A 17,563-nucleotide genomic window follows, 5' to 3' on the forward strand; every position below is an offset into this window, starting at 1 on the left:
TTTTTTTTTTTTTTTTTTTTTTTGGTAAGCAACTGAGTTTTCGTTGAAAAATGAAATAATATACAAGGGCATTAAAAAAAAGTCCACAAAAAAGGAGATCATATATCTGATTCTTTCTATTTCCATAACAATGCAATTAGCAAAAACATGAGACAAGCGAGATTCTGCATTCTTACTGATTGTTACACTTTAGTTATTTGCAGGAAAAACCTCCTGTAACGAGATTCCATGCTTTGATTCGTAAGTGCTGCCTTTTTTAAGTTTGGCTGGGAACATATTCTTGAGTAATAGTATTTTTTTTTTTTTTTGAACTCCTGCATTTCACTCTCAACCTTTTGTATTTGTTCTTTGAACCAGCTATCATCCAACAATGACTGTGGAAGGGATGCATGTCAAAGTTGTGGATCCAAACACTCGTAAAAACTGTTTGAGTGGATACATTTTTTTATTAGGGTCGGCACATATGGTAAGGCTCTGTTTTTTCATTTTCACATTCTTGAGAGTTGCTTAGCCTTATGGTCTTTTTATTCTGTGATATACTTAGTTAACCCAACATGTAGGGGTTTGAAATAAATAAAGTAAAGAAGGAAAAAAAATTTAAATCTCATTCCATTTCTACCTTATGACAAAATTTTCTCGGATGCTTGTGGTGTTTAGTACTATTCTTTAGTTTTCTGTGAAGAAATAACTCTTCTGGTGGATTGCTTAGACATTCAATAATTTTGATATTCAATTTCCTATCTTTTGGAAGTACAAATATGGGGATCGGTTGAAGATGCTATTACAACAAGTTGGTGGTGCAAATGTTTTGTCTATTGAGGACTTCTCTTCAGATAGCCAAAACGAGGTTTTATCTCTTTCCACATAGACTATATCCATTCTTTCCTAATTGCTTTGTGAAGGCGTGGGTAAAAACTACTGTTTGACTAATTTCATGTAAAAAGATTCTAATTCACAATATTTTTGACTGCAATATGGTCTTGTGAACAACATGAACTGCATTACTAATAAGCGTATGGGTTCTAGGATTGAGTGTTATGAATAATACATGCTTAATACACTTCATCAATTTGTTGACATGTAATAGATGTTTCGATATTGCAATGAAGTATAACTTGCATCACATGGGGCCATAATGATTGATTACAAAAACCATCTATATAGTTAATGTCAATGCCAATCGAATATTAATTACTATCCAACCAGTAAGGCTTAAGATGTGAGCTGTGTTTTAAAATATGTCTCAAATGGCGCCTTATGATCTTTGATTGGACTAAATACAACAACTCGACATCTTTATTTCATTTCTTTTATTTATTTCAGTTCTATGAACCTGGTGTTTATTGGGTAATTGATTTGTATGATAATTGTTGTAGGACTTTGGTAATGGAGAAAATGAACGGGTAGTATTCATTATTCCTGGAGGATTAGCAGAAAAGTTGGGTTCATCCTATAAGGTTGATTCTTATTATAAAATAGCTGAGTTGGTTTTGATATCTTCTGTTTTGAGTGGAAAGCTGGACAGAGACAATTTGATATCACCCTGTGGTAAGACGTCTTACTCACTACCAGTTTCATTTGTAGTATATTTACTCATTGTTAAAAACTGTTTATATTTCTTCATTTTAACTTCATTTATCTGACTGAATATAAAGTTCCTTTGCAGAACCAGGTTCCTCTACATGCTCCACTGATGAAACCGTGGTAGCAGAATCCGATCTCGAAGCAGAAACCGATAAACCAGTTGCTTCTAATGTCCAAGGTTCAGATGAACATTTAGGCATACCAGATGAACATTTAAGCAAACCAGAGGACTATTTAAGCAAACCAGAGGTGTCCATCGACCATGCTGCTTCTGGATCAGCTGGGGACCATAAAACATTCAGAAATAGTTACAGTGGAGTCAAAATGAGAAACGACCAGGTCGATGAATCTGACAACAGCAATATAGACATTATTTTCACCCAAAATTTAATCGTGCAACACGTGATGAAACCCTCATCAATAGTTACTGCAGAAGACGGTGGAATTACGAACTTCAAACGCTTCAGGAAGGTATTACTATTAGCCTCTGAATGTTATAATCTGCACCATTTCGTTTAACTGGTGTGCACATTACTGTTTGATATTGATGAAATCTTAGTTATATCTTCTTATTATGTCATAAGATCATTACCAATTCCCATTGATCGACCATTGTATGCATTTTTTAATCTTAAACGATGAACCAAATGATGGTCGTGATCATTTTTGCATTCAACTGTTCGAATATGCATTATTTAAGTAGCCGTAAAAACAGTGTTTGTTTCTCGTATAGGTGGCACATAGAGAAAAATGTTATGGAGGTTAATACGCACATCCTTTAAACTTTTTTGCAGACAGAAACTCACTCTGGGAATAGCTTTTATAATCTTGTTCCATTTGATAAGTATCCTTACAAGTAAGTGTTTTCTCATGTCTTGGAGTCATTTGGGATGTGTTTGGCGCATAGTAGAGACGCCATTACATATTCTTTCATGTTTATTTAATTGAAAGTTGGGTATCTCACGTTGAATTAATATGATATCTTTAAACATTTCAAGCCCGCACCTCGACCTCTGAATCTGATAAAGAAAATCACCTGCCATTGTTTTATGGGTTTCTAGGGATAACGGTGATGGAAGGGAAGAAATTGCAGAATCCTTGAAAGAGGAAAGAAAGCGCAAGGAAATGGAAGCTATATCTGAAGATTTATTTAATAACGAAAAGGTGAGTCTTTTTTACTTGTTTTAGCACCACAAGTTACAAACATGGCATGCATGAAGACATACATTTTTAACTTGCCCGACCTTCAGGGACGACGTCGTGGAATGGCCGGTTCCCTTCAACAGCTCCTTACTCGTTCTTAGAAACAGGTATCCATATTTGCATCAAAGAATTCTGTTTGTGTTTGCCTCTACTTTATTAGATAACTTGTTCTCTTTTGCACACATTTGCATGATATTGTCGTCAATCATGATCATATTTACCTCTTCTAACATTTAACTTGTGTTGTGGTAACATACTTACACGAGCATTTGTAGCTATGTTATCTCTAAGGATTCAACACGACTAGCTCGACAATATATTTTCGAGCTTCCTTAAAATTTTCTAACAAATATTTAAACATAAGGGGATAAGCATAAATGATTTACCGACAAAAAGAAACTGTTCAATAAGTTGCACGATGTATGTCCATGCATATCTCTAGATTGTGGTGTCATCAACATTAGGAATAATTTTGTAAATTGTATGGTCAACCATAGAATGCTTAAGCTAAACGTTTTCAATCCCGTGGGTGGGACTCCTAAAAAGGCCTCATATCATTTATTTAAAAAAATGCCAAATAAAAAAATATTTAAATTAGTCCAAAATCACATGCAAAACTTTAAATCAATCCAGAACCACTAATTACATACATTAAACATTAATAAAAATAAAGAACAAACATAAAAAAGGGATCAAAAAGTTAGCAACACAAACAAATATATAAAAATTATTTTAAAAAATAAAAAAAATTCATATTATAATATTAATAAATTCAAATATAATTGTTTTTTTAATATTAATTAATTATATATTTTTTAATTTATATATATATATATATATATATTTTTAACTACTTTAGATTGACTTGTAACTGCTCAAGTTTTCTCTATACGATTAACTAACGTGGAATCTCGCAAAAAAAATTATATATTTTATTAAAATTTTATGGTGCAAATTAAGGTATAATACTTGTGAGAAATTGATATTTCGAGAAAAAACAAAAAAGATAAGAAAAAGAAAATTAGAGTTAGGCTAGAAAAGCAAAAAGGGAGGGGTACAACTAATTACCAAACAAATTTTCTTTTAAATTATATATATAATATATATATAGTACAACGAACCTTTATTTAATTAATATTGGACAACTCATTCTATCTCCCATACATTTAAAATTTGTATTTGAAATAGGAAATAATTCTTTATCAAATTTACATTGCTTAATTTTATATACTTATTTCAACTTTTTTTTTAATATATAATCTAATCTTATCTTTGGAAAAAAAAATGAAATTAAGGTTAAAATTCCACTTTTATCATATACTTTAATCTATTTATTTTTAAATGATTTTGATGGAAGAAACAATTTAGCTTCTTAACCTTGGTTTATAATATTTTAAAATTGGTTATGATCTATTAAATTTTTTAAAAATAAATTTAAGTAGTGTGAAGAATTATATTTAACGTATTTAAGTTATTTAAATCATGGAACCTTATATTAAAATATAAAATATAAAATATAAAAGAGAGAAAAAGGATGATCACCGTCCAATTCTTTTTCGAAAAATAAAATATTTTAAATAAATTTAATGAGAGCCCACCAGCCACACCAAACACCAAAGCAACGATCAAAATGGCACATCAATAATCCAACGGTCCACAAACAAAGCATCTTAATCGTAAGCAACACCTGCCCGCACCTGATCCACAAGCTACACTGTCAATAAGTCGGTGGTCGACCTGAAACCGAGTAAACCGGTCAAACAAAAATATTTACAAAATTATAATTTTTATTTTATTTAATTTTGTTGGCCTCCTAATATAGACCTGGCTACATCGCCAATTTCAATATTCAACGGTCAACGGTCAAAATACATGGGACACATACAATAAATATCCAGCTAAGCTCAGCTAACCCACCCTCTCCCTCTCCTAATAATTCCATTTCAACTAATCAATTTCTAAAAAATTCAATATTCCTTTTTATAATTATTATTGATTACTCAAATGTTTTATTTATAATATGCTCATGATTTTTAGGTACCCAAAATATGGTTTTTTTTTTTTAATTTCGATCCAAATTCTCTTCTCAAATTTTTTCTAATTTCTAATATATATGGAAGGTCGTTAACCATAAATCAAGCTCATTTTTAAACTTGAGTATAACTCAATTAGTTAAGTAATTAGTATAAATTTAAAAATTTAAGGTAGTCAGTATATTAATAAAATAATAATTTTGATGAGTGGAAATTTTCAACCAAATGTTGTAATTAAGAATTTTTAAAACCCAACAAAAAAAAAAATTAAGATTGTTTTTTATATTAAATCCTAATTTAAATTCTCCGATTTTTTTTTAAAAAAATAATAATAAAAATAAGAGATTAATTGAAAATAAAATTATATTACATATTTCCATAAAAAAATTAAAAATTTGGTTTCAATTTAAACCATTGTCAAAATTATGTTTTATATTATATTATATTTAATTGCAACATTAATTATTAATTAATTTTACACAAAATTATGTATTATATTATACCGCCTTAATTTAAACAAAAAAGAAAAAAAAGTTAATTAAATTATGTAAAGTTGGGTCATAATTTGTGCTACATTATTTATTTTGTCAAGATTTTCGGCTTTCTTAATAGAAAAGGAAAAGCCCTAATTTTATGAAAACCCTCATCTCTTTCTGCCTCCGTCTCTTTCATCAATTAACACGCAACGCAACAAAATAGCAGTCAAAGCTCAAAAGCAGCTCAATCCCATATTAGGAGCTACTCCTTTTCTTCGTTTCTTTAATTTTCTTTTACGAATTTCGAATTCCTGGGCGTTGAATTTGGACCCGCGTTTCAAGTTTTCTCCCTTTATCTCTCCTTCTTTTGATATATAATCCATCTCTCCATTGATTCATAGACCAGCTGAATCAACAGAGGAGAAGAAGAGGAAGAGGAAGAGGAAGAGGAAGAAGTAGACGATATTTGTTGTTTTCTGCGTTCTGGTTTGATTTCAATTGCAGAAGCTACAATGTTCTTGTCATGGAGGAAAAGCAAACTTGGGTTTCTCCCCAAGTTGAAGAAAGAGCATCTTCCGGGCGTTGATTCGGGTTCCGAAATTGTGATTCCTTCGCATTTTCTATGTCCGATTTCGCTTGATTTGATGAAGGATCCTGTGATTTTGTCCACGGGGATTACTTACGATAGAGAGAGCATCGAGAAGTGGATTGAGGGTGGGAATTTTTCTTGTCCTGTGACGAAACAGGATTTGATGAGTTTTGACCTAATCCCTAATCACACCTTGAGGAGGATGATCCAAGATTGGTGCGTTGCGAATCATTCTTACGGAATTGAGCGAATTCCAACACCGCGGATTCCAGTCACGCCGTATGAAGTTAATGACGTTTGTTCGAGAATCGCCGTCGCGACTCAAAGAGGCGATTCGAAGAGATGCAGTGAATTGGTGGGTAAGATCAGGAATTGGGCGAGAGAGAGCGAGAGGAATCGGAGGTGCGTTGTGAATGGGGGAACTGGGATTGTTTTAGCAGCTTCGTTTGAGCATTTTGCTGGTGTTTCGATTGAGAAACATGTGGGTTTGTTGGAGGAGATTTTGTTGGTTTTGGTATGTGTATTCCCAATCTCCATTGAAGGGTTATCCAAGCTCGGATCTGCGGATTCCTTGAAATGCTTGGTTTCCTTCTTAGTGGGGAAAAATCTTTCTCCAAAACAGAACGCAGTTTTTGTTCTGAAAGAACTGCTTCTGGTTGATCAAAGATACGTCGATTCATTGGCTGCCATTGAAGGAGTATCCGAAGCTTTAGTAAGCATCATAAGGGAGCCTCTTTGCCCTTCAGCTACAAAATCATCCCTTACAGCCATTTTCTACATGATTTTACCATCCGAAATCAGCGAGAAAATGACAATGAAATTCATGGAACTGGGTTTGGTCTCTCAGCTGCTAGATTTTCTTGTAGATGCAGAGAAAAGCCTGTGTGAGAAAGCGTTGGGAGTATTGGATGGAATCTGTGATTTTAAACAAGGAAGAGAGAAGCTATACCAAAATGCACTAACAATTCCATTGTTAGTCAAGAAGATCCTAAGAGTATCAGAGGTTGCATCTGAGTATTGTCTGTCAATATTGTTGAAGCTTTGTAAAAGTGGAGAGAAGGGTGAGGATGAGGCGAGGGTGGAAGCTGCTCAACTGGGTGCTTTCCAGAAGATAATTGTTCTTTTGCAGGTTGGTTGCGGTGGTGACATGAAAGACAAGGTCACTGAGATGTTGAAATTGTTGAATCTTTACAAGGATAGGTTAGATTGTATTGATTCATCCATGCATTTTAAGTTCTTGAAGAAATCATTCTGATTTACTGTAAGAAACACAATTTTTTGTCTGTTTAGGTAGTGAAGAAAATGTATATACATACACACAAAACACAGATCAATGAGAAAACTAAACTTTATACTCGATCTGGCTAGCCTCTACTGAATTTCTCTCATAATTTTTGTTGAAGTTTGAGAAACTTATGATTACGGTATCATGAACATCTGCTCGGGTTTGTCAAACTCATCGTAGCTCAACTTGTTAAAATATATACTCGAAACTAAGAGGCCAAATGGGTCTAAATCTTCTATTCATTCTCATGTTGTTGAACTAAAAAAACGTTTTTCTTGTGCTTGCAAAGTTCAGCTCATATGAGCCGAGTCGTAAACAACTACCATTCTCAAAGGTGAGCTAATCACCAAAGGCGTTTGGGATTTATCCTTGCTCCTTTAGCAGTCGACTCGGTGGATCGTACAAGCTTTGTGCGTCATGCTAAAGAAGGGTTCACCGATCTATGAGTCTATCCCTCTCAACTTGGGAGAGTTTCTTGTAGATATTTGCTCGAGGTATGTCCCAAATTTTGAGCACTGATGCTATGTGGTTAGCTATAAAGGTCCGAGACCCCATTACCATTTGATCATATTAAACAAGGTGTTTGAAACTATATAAGGTTCTTTTACGTTGTGTTTTGAACTTTTTCAAGTGTTGTTTGCTGTGTTTGAACTTCTTCAAGTTTCTCCTTTATCTCATGTGGGTTTTTATTGTCGTTGTGGCATAAGGTCTTACTGGTGTGAACTCCGACCCTTGCCTCTTATTTTGAATTCACGAGGATTTCAACTACCAAGAGGTTATCTTCTTTGAGCAAGAGTACCTGCAATGTGAGTGGGAGGCAAGTCAAGCGGGGTGGACACCTTGCTTCTATAACAGCCTAAGTTCACCGCTAGCAAATATTGTCCGCTTTGTTCAGTTACGTATCGCCATCAACTTCACGGTTTTAAAACATATTTTCTAGGGAGAGATTTTCACACTGAATGCTTCGTTCCTCTATCCAATCGAGGATCTCACAATCCACCTTTCTTGTGGGCCTAGCGTCCTCGCTGACACTCTGTTCATAACCAGGCTCTGACCCTTGATCGACATTCCACACCATGCAACTCCTGAGGACTTCCGGTGTATGTAGAAAGAGGTAAACTTCTATCTATGACATTTCCTTCCAGTTGAGGCTACATTTTGCATGAGATCACGAGAGGGACCATAGCAAGTGATGAGCACTTGAAGGCCTACCTCAGTGGAGTGTCTATGGCTCTGCTTAACTGCACCATAAGTTAAGACGAGAAGAGCACGTGCTTTTAACGCACGCATGCTCTGTGTCGTCATACGTGCTTATTGCAAACTTATTTTCTGGTATTGTTTTTTAAGTTGAAAATACATATTTTAACTAATCGATATTCATATTGGTTCGTATTTGCTGTCGTTTCATAAAGATACAATGATACTACAACAATGAACTAACTGCCTCTTCTTGTCTAATCTACAGTATATATCTATTCTCGAAGTTGAAGAATCGAGTAAAGAACTTCAGCCTAATATTACCTGTGAATATCCTACGTTTATTCTTGTCTTAGTTCTTTAAAACCTTTTAAATTATTCGGTATCACGACTTTCTTTTTTATTCAAATTTTGGCAATTCTCTGGGATTCGATAAAACTCGCAATCACACGAGAATTTAATTCAGCTCACGAATGGGATAAATTCTTATTAACGTCATCTTCAAGCATCTAAACCCAACCTTTTTCTTTTCTCCTCTTTTTCCTTTGTCCACTTTCATTATTCTACGTTATCTTTCATTTCTTTTCAACAAATAAATATACCTTTTAAAAGAAAAAAATATATATTTAATATTATAAAATAAATGCCGTTAAAAATATTTATATAAGATTAAATTTACTGTAATCTATCAATTTTATGAACAAGTAATATTGTCAAAATATTGATGTTAGATTAAAAAATTAGCATAATCTATCAATTCTAGTTTTTGAGTTTTTTTTTTAGTTAAATAATATATAGAGTGAAAGATTTGATAAAGATAATATGTTTTTATGTCGGTTGGGTTGGATTATGTTCGAGTTTGAGTATTGGACCTATGGTCAACTTTCGTCTCTGTTCAACCAATCGGTCTCACAGTCAGGCAGGCTTATAGCATTATGCTCACAAATAGACACAAATAGAATCTTAGCTTGAGCCTAACTTGGCACATTTCTGATGGGGGCGGTTAGGCATCATTGGACGAAAAAAGTGCACCCAAATGAATGAAACAAGGTAGAGAGTCATAATGGATTCTCACTCTTTTTCCCTCAAAGAAACGTCCGAAAATACACATTCCATAGTAGAAAAAGCATAAAGTTCCTTCCCGAACATGGGGAAGAGATTCGTAATAAAGACGGAAGAGAGCATAGATGGCGCGTAGAATGGGCGCTACCCGACTCCTCTCTCAGACCCCACCGCCTGATTCTGCCTCAAATCCAAATAAGTTTCGTACACTTGTCTTCAATTTCACTTAAACGTCCGTTTCCTACCCTTTGGCCTTCACTCACCGCTCACTACTCAATTTCTCTAACCGTCCATCTGGCACCACGTTTTGCATCGCATTGCGTGCTACTAGAAGAGGATTCTTCCTGTTTTTCCATATAAATCCCCTGTTTTCTCAATTGGGTTGTCGTCTTCATCTCTTCTCTCTCGTTCTGCATTTCTTGTTTCCTTTGAAGCTTGATTTTGTTACCCCATGGCATCTGCTGCTACTCTTAGCCCTGCTGATACTGAGAAGCTCTCCAAGCTGAAAGCTGCTGTCTCTGGTCTTGGCCAGATAAGGTATGGAAATGTGGACATAAACCCATGTGTATTCATGGCCTTTCTTTTTGTTGTAATTTCGATTTGGGGGATCTGTTTGAGAAATGGGTTGTGGTTTATGAGTTCTGTTTCTGATGCTTTTGTGCTGTAATGGGGTTTTTGTGGAATGTGGGTTTTGTTCTTCGATCTGATTGTTTCTTTGTTTTGACAGTGAGAATGAGAAATCTGGTTTTATCAACCTTGTCTCCCGCTATCTCAGGTAATTTCTAATCCTATAGCTGTTTATTGCAATGGGAGAGGGTGTAACATTTCTTGAACCTTAGAAGTTCTAATTGTCTTGTAGAGAAGATTTCAGATTCATGGCTGATTTGATTTGATTTGAGAACCACTTTTTGATTAGAAAATGTTTGATTATTTCCCTATTTGAATCAAGAAAGCCGATTCTTAATCTGGAACTAAAGAGTTTTCTGAAAATAAATTGATTGATAGATTTCTTCTAGGCGTGGTACTTTCTACTGAAACAGCTGAAGACTGATTTCTTCTTGATTTTCTGAATTTCTGGTTGAAGTGGGGAAGCACAGCATGTTGAATGGAGCAAGATCCAAACTCCAACCGATGAAGTAGTGGTTCCTTATGATTCCTTGGCACCAGTACCTAATGGTATCATCAATCGTTAACGGGTTTTGACTTACATAATTAATTAGAAAGATATTATCAACTTGATCCTTTATCCCTTTGTTTTTATCCTTCTTTCTATTTCTTTACAGGGTTGACCACTATTTTGCTCTACTTACATCATGGATTCATGTGATATGTTCTTATCAAAAGCTTATGTAGATCTTTGTAATTACAGACCCTGCTGAAACCAAAAAACTTTTGGACAAGCTTGTTGTTTTGAAGCTTAATGGAGGTTTGGGGACAACAATGGGCTGCACGGGTCCAAAGTATGTCATTGTCAACCCATTTTCTTTCTTTTTTTCTTCTGTCATATTATCTTCTGCACGTGCTGATGTTTTTGTCATGCATTTGAATATCAATTTGTTATTAATTTCGTGCTGAAGGCTTAAACCTTCAGTTTCAATGATCAATTATGTGAGATCCCACATCGGTTGGGGAGGAGAATGAAGCATTCTTTATAAGGGTGTGAGAACCTCCTAGCCGACGCGTTTTAAAGACCTTGACGGGAAGTTCGAAAGGGAAAACCCAAAGAGGACAATATCTGCAAGTGGTGGACTTGAGTCGTTACAAATGGTATTAGAGCTAGACATCGGGCGATGTGTCAGCGAGGAGGCTAAGCCCCGAAGGAGGGTGGACACGAGGCGGTGTGCCAGTAAGGATGCTAGGCCTCGAAGGAGGGTGGATTGGGGGTCCCACATCAATTAGAGAAGGGAATGAGTGCCAGCGAGGACGTTGGGCCCCGAAGGGGGGTGAATTGTGAGATCCCACATTGGTTGGGGAGGAGAACAAAGTATTCTTTATAAGGGTGTGGAAACCTCTCCCTGGCAGACTTGTTTTAAAAACCTTGAGGGGAAGCCCGAAAGGGAAAGCCCAAAGAGAACAACATATGCTAGTGGTGGGCTTGGGCTTGGGCTGTTACAAATTATTTGCATCCCCACGAGAAAGGCTGCTTGAGCTTTAAAGCGCCCTTTAGGACTTTCTTAAGGTGGTCTACTGCAACGTTAGCAAGGACTTTATTTAGAAGTAGTTCAACTCATAGGCCTGAAATCTGCCACCAAAACTGCATACTCTACCTGGGGGAAGAGAGCGATTTAAGTTTCATTGATTTTGGCTTAAAACCAAACCATGAGGTCTGGAGGAATTGTTAATCTTTGCTTATGCAATTGTTGCAATATTCTTATTCATGTTTTACTTCCTTTCTTTGAAGAAATTAATGTTTTACTTTGTTAGTAATCTAAATCTTCGCCATGAGTTCTTTAGGTAAGTAAACATATTAACTGCTTTTTGCCTATCGTCTGTGCTGCAGGTCAGTCATTGAAGTTCGGAATGGTTTGACATTTCTCGACTTGATTGTTATCCAAATAGAGGTTTAATTCCTCACCCTATTTTCTTTTTCATGAATTTATTTACATTCCATCTTCATTATATTGGTTTCTAAATTTGATTTTGAGAACCGTCATTGTCAATTTTTGGCAGAATCTCAATTCCAAATATGGATGCAACGTTCCTTTGCTTCTGATGAACTCGTTTAACACCCATGATGATACCCAAAAGGTATTTAAATCTTTATGCGTATTTCCCTTGTTTTCCTCAATATCTTGTGATTTACCAACTCTTCTTTATCAGATCATTGAAAAATACAAAGGTTCAAATGTGGACATTCACACTTTCAACCAGGTGTGTACAAGATAGGTTGTGTTTTTTTTCATGTATTCTTTTTATTGTTTGCAATAAATTGTTTATCTTACCCATCATTTGATTATAAACAGAGCCAATACCCACGTTTGGTTGTTGATGACTATCTTCCGCTCCCTAGCAAAGGACGTACTGACAAGGATGGATGGTATGATAAAAATACTCGGTTTAGTACACGGGATACTTCAACCAACTTGTCTCTTGTGCTTCATGTCTTTATTTATATGTGGAGTTTATATGTTGATCGATCAACAAATACAGCAGATTTCTTATGCGTCCTTATTTATAACTTTTTATTGTGATGAAGAATTTAACGAACATTTCAGACTTGTTCTCTAACTTCAAAGTGACTGTTACAAAAAAGAAAAACTATGAAGTTCCCTAAATGAGTTGTGAAATACTGTCGGTATATCTTGGTTTTAATTTATTGTTACGCTTGTGGACTTGTGTGTATGTGAAGGTATCCTCCTGGACATGGTGATGTTTTCCCATCCTTGAAAAACAGTGGCAAACTTGATGCTCTGATTTCTCAGGTACGCATATGATCCCACTGAATATGTTTACTGAGATGAACCCATGTATACGTTTTCTTCTCATAGTATACTTTCGATATTTGCTTGTGCAGGGCAAGGAGTATGTCTTTGTTGCAAACTCTGACAACTTAGGTGCTGTTGTGGACTTACGTATCCATATTTAATTTTTTGGAGATCTAGTTGCTTTTAAGTCTTGAGTTTACGTCTTACTATAATTGTTGCTTACTCGCATAAAATCAATTCCTTGGATTTCTATTCTCCTTGACTCTGGATATTATAGAAATTTTAAATCATTTGATTCGGAACAAGAACGAGTATTGCATGGAGGTATGAAATAAGTTATTGGTTTGTTGTTGATTTATTATTCCTACAGTTCTTTTGGCACTTGTAGCATTTATCGTTATTGATTATGTAGGTGACGCCCAAAACCTTGGCTGATGTGAAGGGTGGTACCCTCATTTCTTATGAAGGGAAGGTTCAGGTATATAAAATAGAATTTGTTGATTGGGGCGTTTCCGTATTCTCCTTGTTTCTGTTTCACCATGTAACGTTATTTTCATCGCATTATGCAGCTACTTGAAATTGCTCAGGTCCCTGATCAACATGTAAGTATATCAGTGAATGATTATGTCTGATGGTACATCCTTTTCTTGTTCATGTATGATAATATTGTTCTAATAAATATGGGTCAATGCAAATAAATCCCAAAAACAACCATTGATATCATTTTTTGGTCAGTTATATATTGGTATTTCTTGATCAGTTTGTAAATTGACAAATGATTCTTTGTTTGGTTCAGGTCAATGAATTCAAGTCCATTCAGAAGTTCAAAATTTTCAACACTAATAATTTGTAAGTCATGTTTGTCTTGATGCACATTTAACAATTACTGATAATGGCCTGCTAATAAGATATTGGGAATGAATGATTGAAGGTGGGTGAACTTGAAAGCAATTAAAAGGCTTGTGGAAGCTGATGCGCTCAAGATGGAGATTATTCCAAATCCTAAGGTAGTTTCTGTTCCTAGTAATGGCAGGCCAATGCATGTGGTTAATATTTAAATACACAGTACGAGCACACTCCAGTCCGCCCTGCCGGAGACATTTTGATTTGGTATATTTGTAGTGTTTTAAAAAATTAGTGAGATTTACTTGTGAGATCCCACATCGGTTTGGAGAGGGGAATGAAGCATTCCTTATAAGGGTGTGGAAACCTCTCCCTATTAGACGCATTTTAAAAACCTTGTGGTGAAAGCTCGAAAGAGAGCTCAAAGAAGACAATATCTACTACGGTGGGCTTGAACTGTTACAAATGATATCAAAGCTAGCACCCGGTGGTGTGCCAATCAGGACGCTGGGCCCCTAAGGGGGTGGATTGTGAGATCCCACATCAATTGGAGAGGGGGATGAATAACCTCTCCATAGTAGACATGTTTTAAAAAGGAAAGCTCGAAAGGGAAAGAAGCCCAAGGAGGACAATATCTACTCACGGTGGGCTTGGACTGTTACACCAGCTATATTAAAAGACATATTAAAAGGCATAGAAATTTGTCCATACAAATAAACCCCATAAGAAAATGGGTACTGTTGTTTTTGAATTGCCAGTAGTAATATATTGTTAACATGCCAGGAAGTTGATGGGGTTAAAGTTCTTCAGCTCGAAACAGCAGCTGGTGCAGCAATCAGGGTACACTTTGTTCTTGATTTTCTGTGCTATGTTCGTATATAAATGGGTACTCATGTTCTTATATAAATGATCTTTTTTCTGCCAAATAGTTCTTTGATCATGCCATCGGTATTAACGTACCACGATCACGTTTCCTTCCTGTCAAGGCAACTTCGGATCTGCTTCTTGTCCAAGTTAGTTCTTTCATCCATCGTTACAGGCTCTACTATTGTAGTGGTTTGATGTTTCTTAACAAACTCATATGTTGGTATGTTTTTTTCTGCAGTCTGATCTCTATACTCTAGTTGATGGCTTTGTCCTTCGCAACAAGGCTAGAAAAGATCCTTCCAACCCTTCTATTGAATTGGGGCCCGAATTCAAGAAGGCAGGATTTTTTTTTTTTTTGTCTTGGCTTGATCTCTTAAATGCTTGGTAGTTTTTTGAAAATGTTGGTTACAGTACTTTTTTCTTTTTTACTTTCACAGGTTGGTAACTTCCTGAGCCGATTCAAGTCAATCCCCAGCATCATTGATCTTGATAGCCTGAAAGTGGTTGGTGATGTTTCGTTCGGGGCTGGTGTCGTTCTCAAGGTATGAAACTGCTTCTGGTTTGCTTCTAGATTTTATTATCCAATTAGTAGTTACATTATAACAAAATGACTTTGTTAATGTCAAGTGTGTTGCTGTAACGACCCTAGCCCACTGCTAGCCCATATTGTTCTTTTTGGGCTTTTCCTTTTGGGTTTCCCCTTAAGGTTTTAAAACGCGTCTACCAGGGAGTATAAGAGAATGTTTTGTTCCTCTTTTCAACCGATGTGGCATCTCATAATCCACCCCCTCCAGGTCAGTGTCCTCGTTTGGACACTGCCCGATGTCCACCCCCTTCGAGGCTTAGGGTCCTCGCTGGCACACCATCCGATGTCTGGCTCTGATACCATTTATAACAGCTTAAGTTCACCGCTAACATATATTGTCTTTGGGGTTTCCCTTTCGGACTTCACCTCATGGTTTTAAAACGTGTCTGCCAAGGAGAGGTTTTCATACTCTTATAAAGAATGCTTTGTTCCCCTCCAACTGATGTGACATCTCACAATCCACCCCCCTTCGAGGGCGAGCGTCCTCGCTGGGACACGGTGTCTGGCTCTAATACCATTTGTAACAGTCCTAGTTCGCCGTTAGTAGATATTGTCTTCTTTGAGTTCTCCCATCCGGGCATCTCCTCATGGTTTTAAGACACGTCTATTAGAGAAAGGTTTCAACACCCTTATAAAGAATGTTTCGTTCTCCTCTCAATCGAATTTGACAACCCACATGAACCAAATGGGTGAAAACGAACAAATTTTATTCAAATCAAACCAAGCTAATACTTTCAATTTTATACTTCAAAAATCAAACTAACCGACCAATATACTTCAAATCAACTAAACTGACTCAGTTCAAATGGATTTTCAAATTTTTTCTTCTCTGGGTTTTTAGAATTTCAATTTTCAGGTTGCGCCATAACATAGAACTTCTTACTTTCATATATCATGTTAAACCACGTCTTCTAACTATGAGTTGTTCCTATTTTACAGGGGAAAGTGAGTATCTCGGCTAAGCCTGGGGCAAAACTGGCAGTACCAGATAATGCCGTAATCGAAAACAAGGTAAAAGAAAGAAGAGTTGAAATCTCTTATACAAATATCATATTTCTGTGCTGTGGATGAACTGATCTGAATGCTGTTCTGGTAAATTTGATATCCAGGAAATCAATGGCCCTCAAGATCTCTAAGCCTTTGCTTGCCTTCACAACTTTTTCAGAGCAGAAGCTTTCTGGCATTTTGAGTACTTTTTTGTTGATTCCAACAAAAGCATGCAGTTTTATCTGTGTAAATGTGTCCGGGTTGGAATTGTTCTTTTGGGATATTATGAACACTGATGGACTTGTTGGCATTATAAACAAAATGAGTTTCTATTAATATATATACATAATAAACGAAGGTTTTATGGCGAAGGGAACAAAACTGGAAAGTTCTTAAATGTTTTGAATGTTCGTTGTTTTTTTTTGTTCAAAAAGGTGTTTAGGTTGACTTGTGAATCTCGTACGCCAAAAGGTGGGTTTGACTCAACTTGGCACGAGCTTTTAATTGTGTTCGGTTAAATAATTTTTTACGTCGGGGTTGATTTGATATATAATCGAACTTTATTGAATGAATGATCATTGATAGTTTAATGCAACTTGTAGCTCAAAATTTAATCGTTTGGTTCGATTCATGAGTTTCAAGTTTTTAATATATTATGCTTTAGGCATGGTTCATTAGGTTATAGATGGTGGTCGTGGGATATAGGTCGTTGATAAGTCTCTCGATATGGCTTGTTGATGGTGATGAGTGGTTGGCAACATGTGAGAGCATCGGGTCTTGGATGAGTGAGGAGAGATTGACAAGCTTTATCGAAAGAGTTAATCCATGTCTTAATTCCATAGCTTGGTTTGAGGTTCTCTTTTGGATGAGCATATTCTATAGGATATTTTCTTACCATATATGTCAATTTCAATATTTTCTCGAATGTTTCTTTCTCTTGTTCCCACACTTTTGTATTTCAAGTAAATGAAAATCACATGAATGATCGATTCAATAGTTATCTCTCTTTATTCTTGGCACTAATGATGAAAATAGATCTTCACACTGATGAAAGACCCTAGATTTGCAGGGAAAAGACAAAAGTCTTTTAGTGTCGTGTTTGTACTCGATTGGACGCTTATTTAAACAAATAAGTCTGTAAAGACTCAATTTTTCATAATAGATACCACTTGTCATAATTACACTTATCTTGGCAGTGGACTTTGTGATTGTGCAACATTCCCTTCTCAACCACAAGTGAGTCAAACCAATTTGTATTTGCTTGCCTACTGCCGGACAAACGTATGCTCAAGCCTTTAACCCCGATTTGAGAAAAGGTTTTAGAAAACGGGGCAGAAAGATTTTGAAAGCAAGATTGAGAGAGATTGAAAGCAATATTATATGACATACAAGCAAAAGACAACACAACGACTCGAGTAGCATATAA

At 35.8% G+C, this 17,563-nt stretch overlaps 3 protein-coding genes across 4 annotated transcripts in view; all 3 read left to right on the forward strand.

Moving 5' to 3' along the window:
* LOC111493152 (nijmegen breakage syndrome 1 protein) overlaps positions 1-3,087 on the forward strand; it is a 7,525-nt gene extending 4,438 nt beyond the window's left edge. The window contains exons 6-13 of one of the 2 annotated variants that reach the window (XM_023142788.1): positions 194-240; positions 358-466; positions 752-847; positions 1,377-1,548; positions 1,667-2,055; positions 2,379-2,440; positions 2,646-2,748; positions 2,835-3,087. In XM_023142788.1, coding sequence (XP_022998556.1) covers positions 194-240; positions 358-466; positions 752-847; positions 1,377-1,548; positions 1,667-2,055; positions 2,379-2,440; positions 2,646-2,748; positions 2,835-2,888 — 1,032 coding nt within the window. In that variant the 3' untranslated portion in view covers positions 2,889-3,087. The remainder of the gene's footprint in view (positions 1-193; positions 241-357; positions 467-751; positions 848-1,376; positions 1,549-1,666; positions 2,056-2,378; positions 2,441-2,645; positions 2,749-2,834) is intronic. The other variant, XM_023142789.1, reaches the window with a different exon arrangement.
* Positions 3,088-5,588: 2,501 nt separating this feature from the next.
* On the forward strand, positions 5,589-7,244 carry LOC111492767 (U-box domain-containing protein 21-like). The gene has a single exon (XM_023142206.1). The coding sequence runs from the start codon at positions 5,809-5,811 to the stop codon at positions 7,138-7,140; it is 1,332 nt and encodes a 443-aa protein (XP_022997974.1). The 5' UTR covers positions 5,589-5,808; the 3' UTR covers positions 7,141-7,244.
* Positions 7,245-9,644: 2,400 nt separating this feature from the next.
* LOC111492766 (UTP--glucose-1-phosphate uridylyltransferase) lies at positions 9,645-16,547 on the forward strand. The gene is made up of 21 exons (XM_023142205.1): positions 9,645-9,966; positions 10,157-10,204; positions 10,514-10,605; positions 10,799-10,889; positions 11,930-11,990; positions 12,100-12,177; positions 12,250-12,300; positions 12,393-12,466; positions 12,779-12,851; positions 12,944-13,001; positions 13,132-13,178; positions 13,267-13,332; positions 13,424-13,456; positions 13,651-13,703; positions 13,786-13,861; positions 14,481-14,537; positions 14,627-14,710; positions 14,803-14,901; positions 15,002-15,106; positions 16,090-16,161; positions 16,260-16,547. The coding sequence occupies exons 1-21, from the start codon at positions 9,881-9,883 to the stop codon at positions 16,284-16,286; spliced, it is 1,431 nt and encodes a 476-aa protein (XP_022997973.1). The 5' UTR covers positions 9,645-9,880; the 3' UTR covers positions 16,287-16,547.
* Positions 16,548-17,563: the final 1,016 nt, after the last annotated feature.

The sequence above is a fragment of the Cucurbita maxima genome, unplaced genomic scaffold, assembly GCF_002738345.1.
Source record: "Cucurbita maxima cultivar Rimu unplaced genomic scaffold, Cmax_1.0 Cma_Scf00018, whole genome shotgun sequence".
Classification (NCBI taxonomy): domain Eukaryota; kingdom Viridiplantae; phylum Streptophyta; class Magnoliopsida; order Cucurbitales; family Cucurbitaceae; genus Cucurbita; species Cucurbita maxima.

Coding starts and splice junctions, on each gene's coding strand:
- LOC111492767 (XM_023142206.1), top strand. CDS start 5,809: ATGTTCTTGTCATGGAGGAAAAGCAAACTTGGGTTTCTCCCCAAGTTG.
- LOC111492766 (XM_023142205.1), top strand. CDS start 9,881: ATGGCATCTGCTGCTACTCTTAGCCCTGCTGATACTGAGAAGCTCTCC. Junction 9,967..10,156: donor TCTGGTCTTGGCCAGATAAG/GTATGGAAATGT, acceptor TTGTTTTGACAG/TGAGAATGAGAAATCTGGTT. Junction 14,711..14,802: donor CGGATCTGCTTCTTGTCCAA/GTTAGTTCTTTC, acceptor TTTTTTCTGCAG/TCTGATCTCTATACTCTAGT.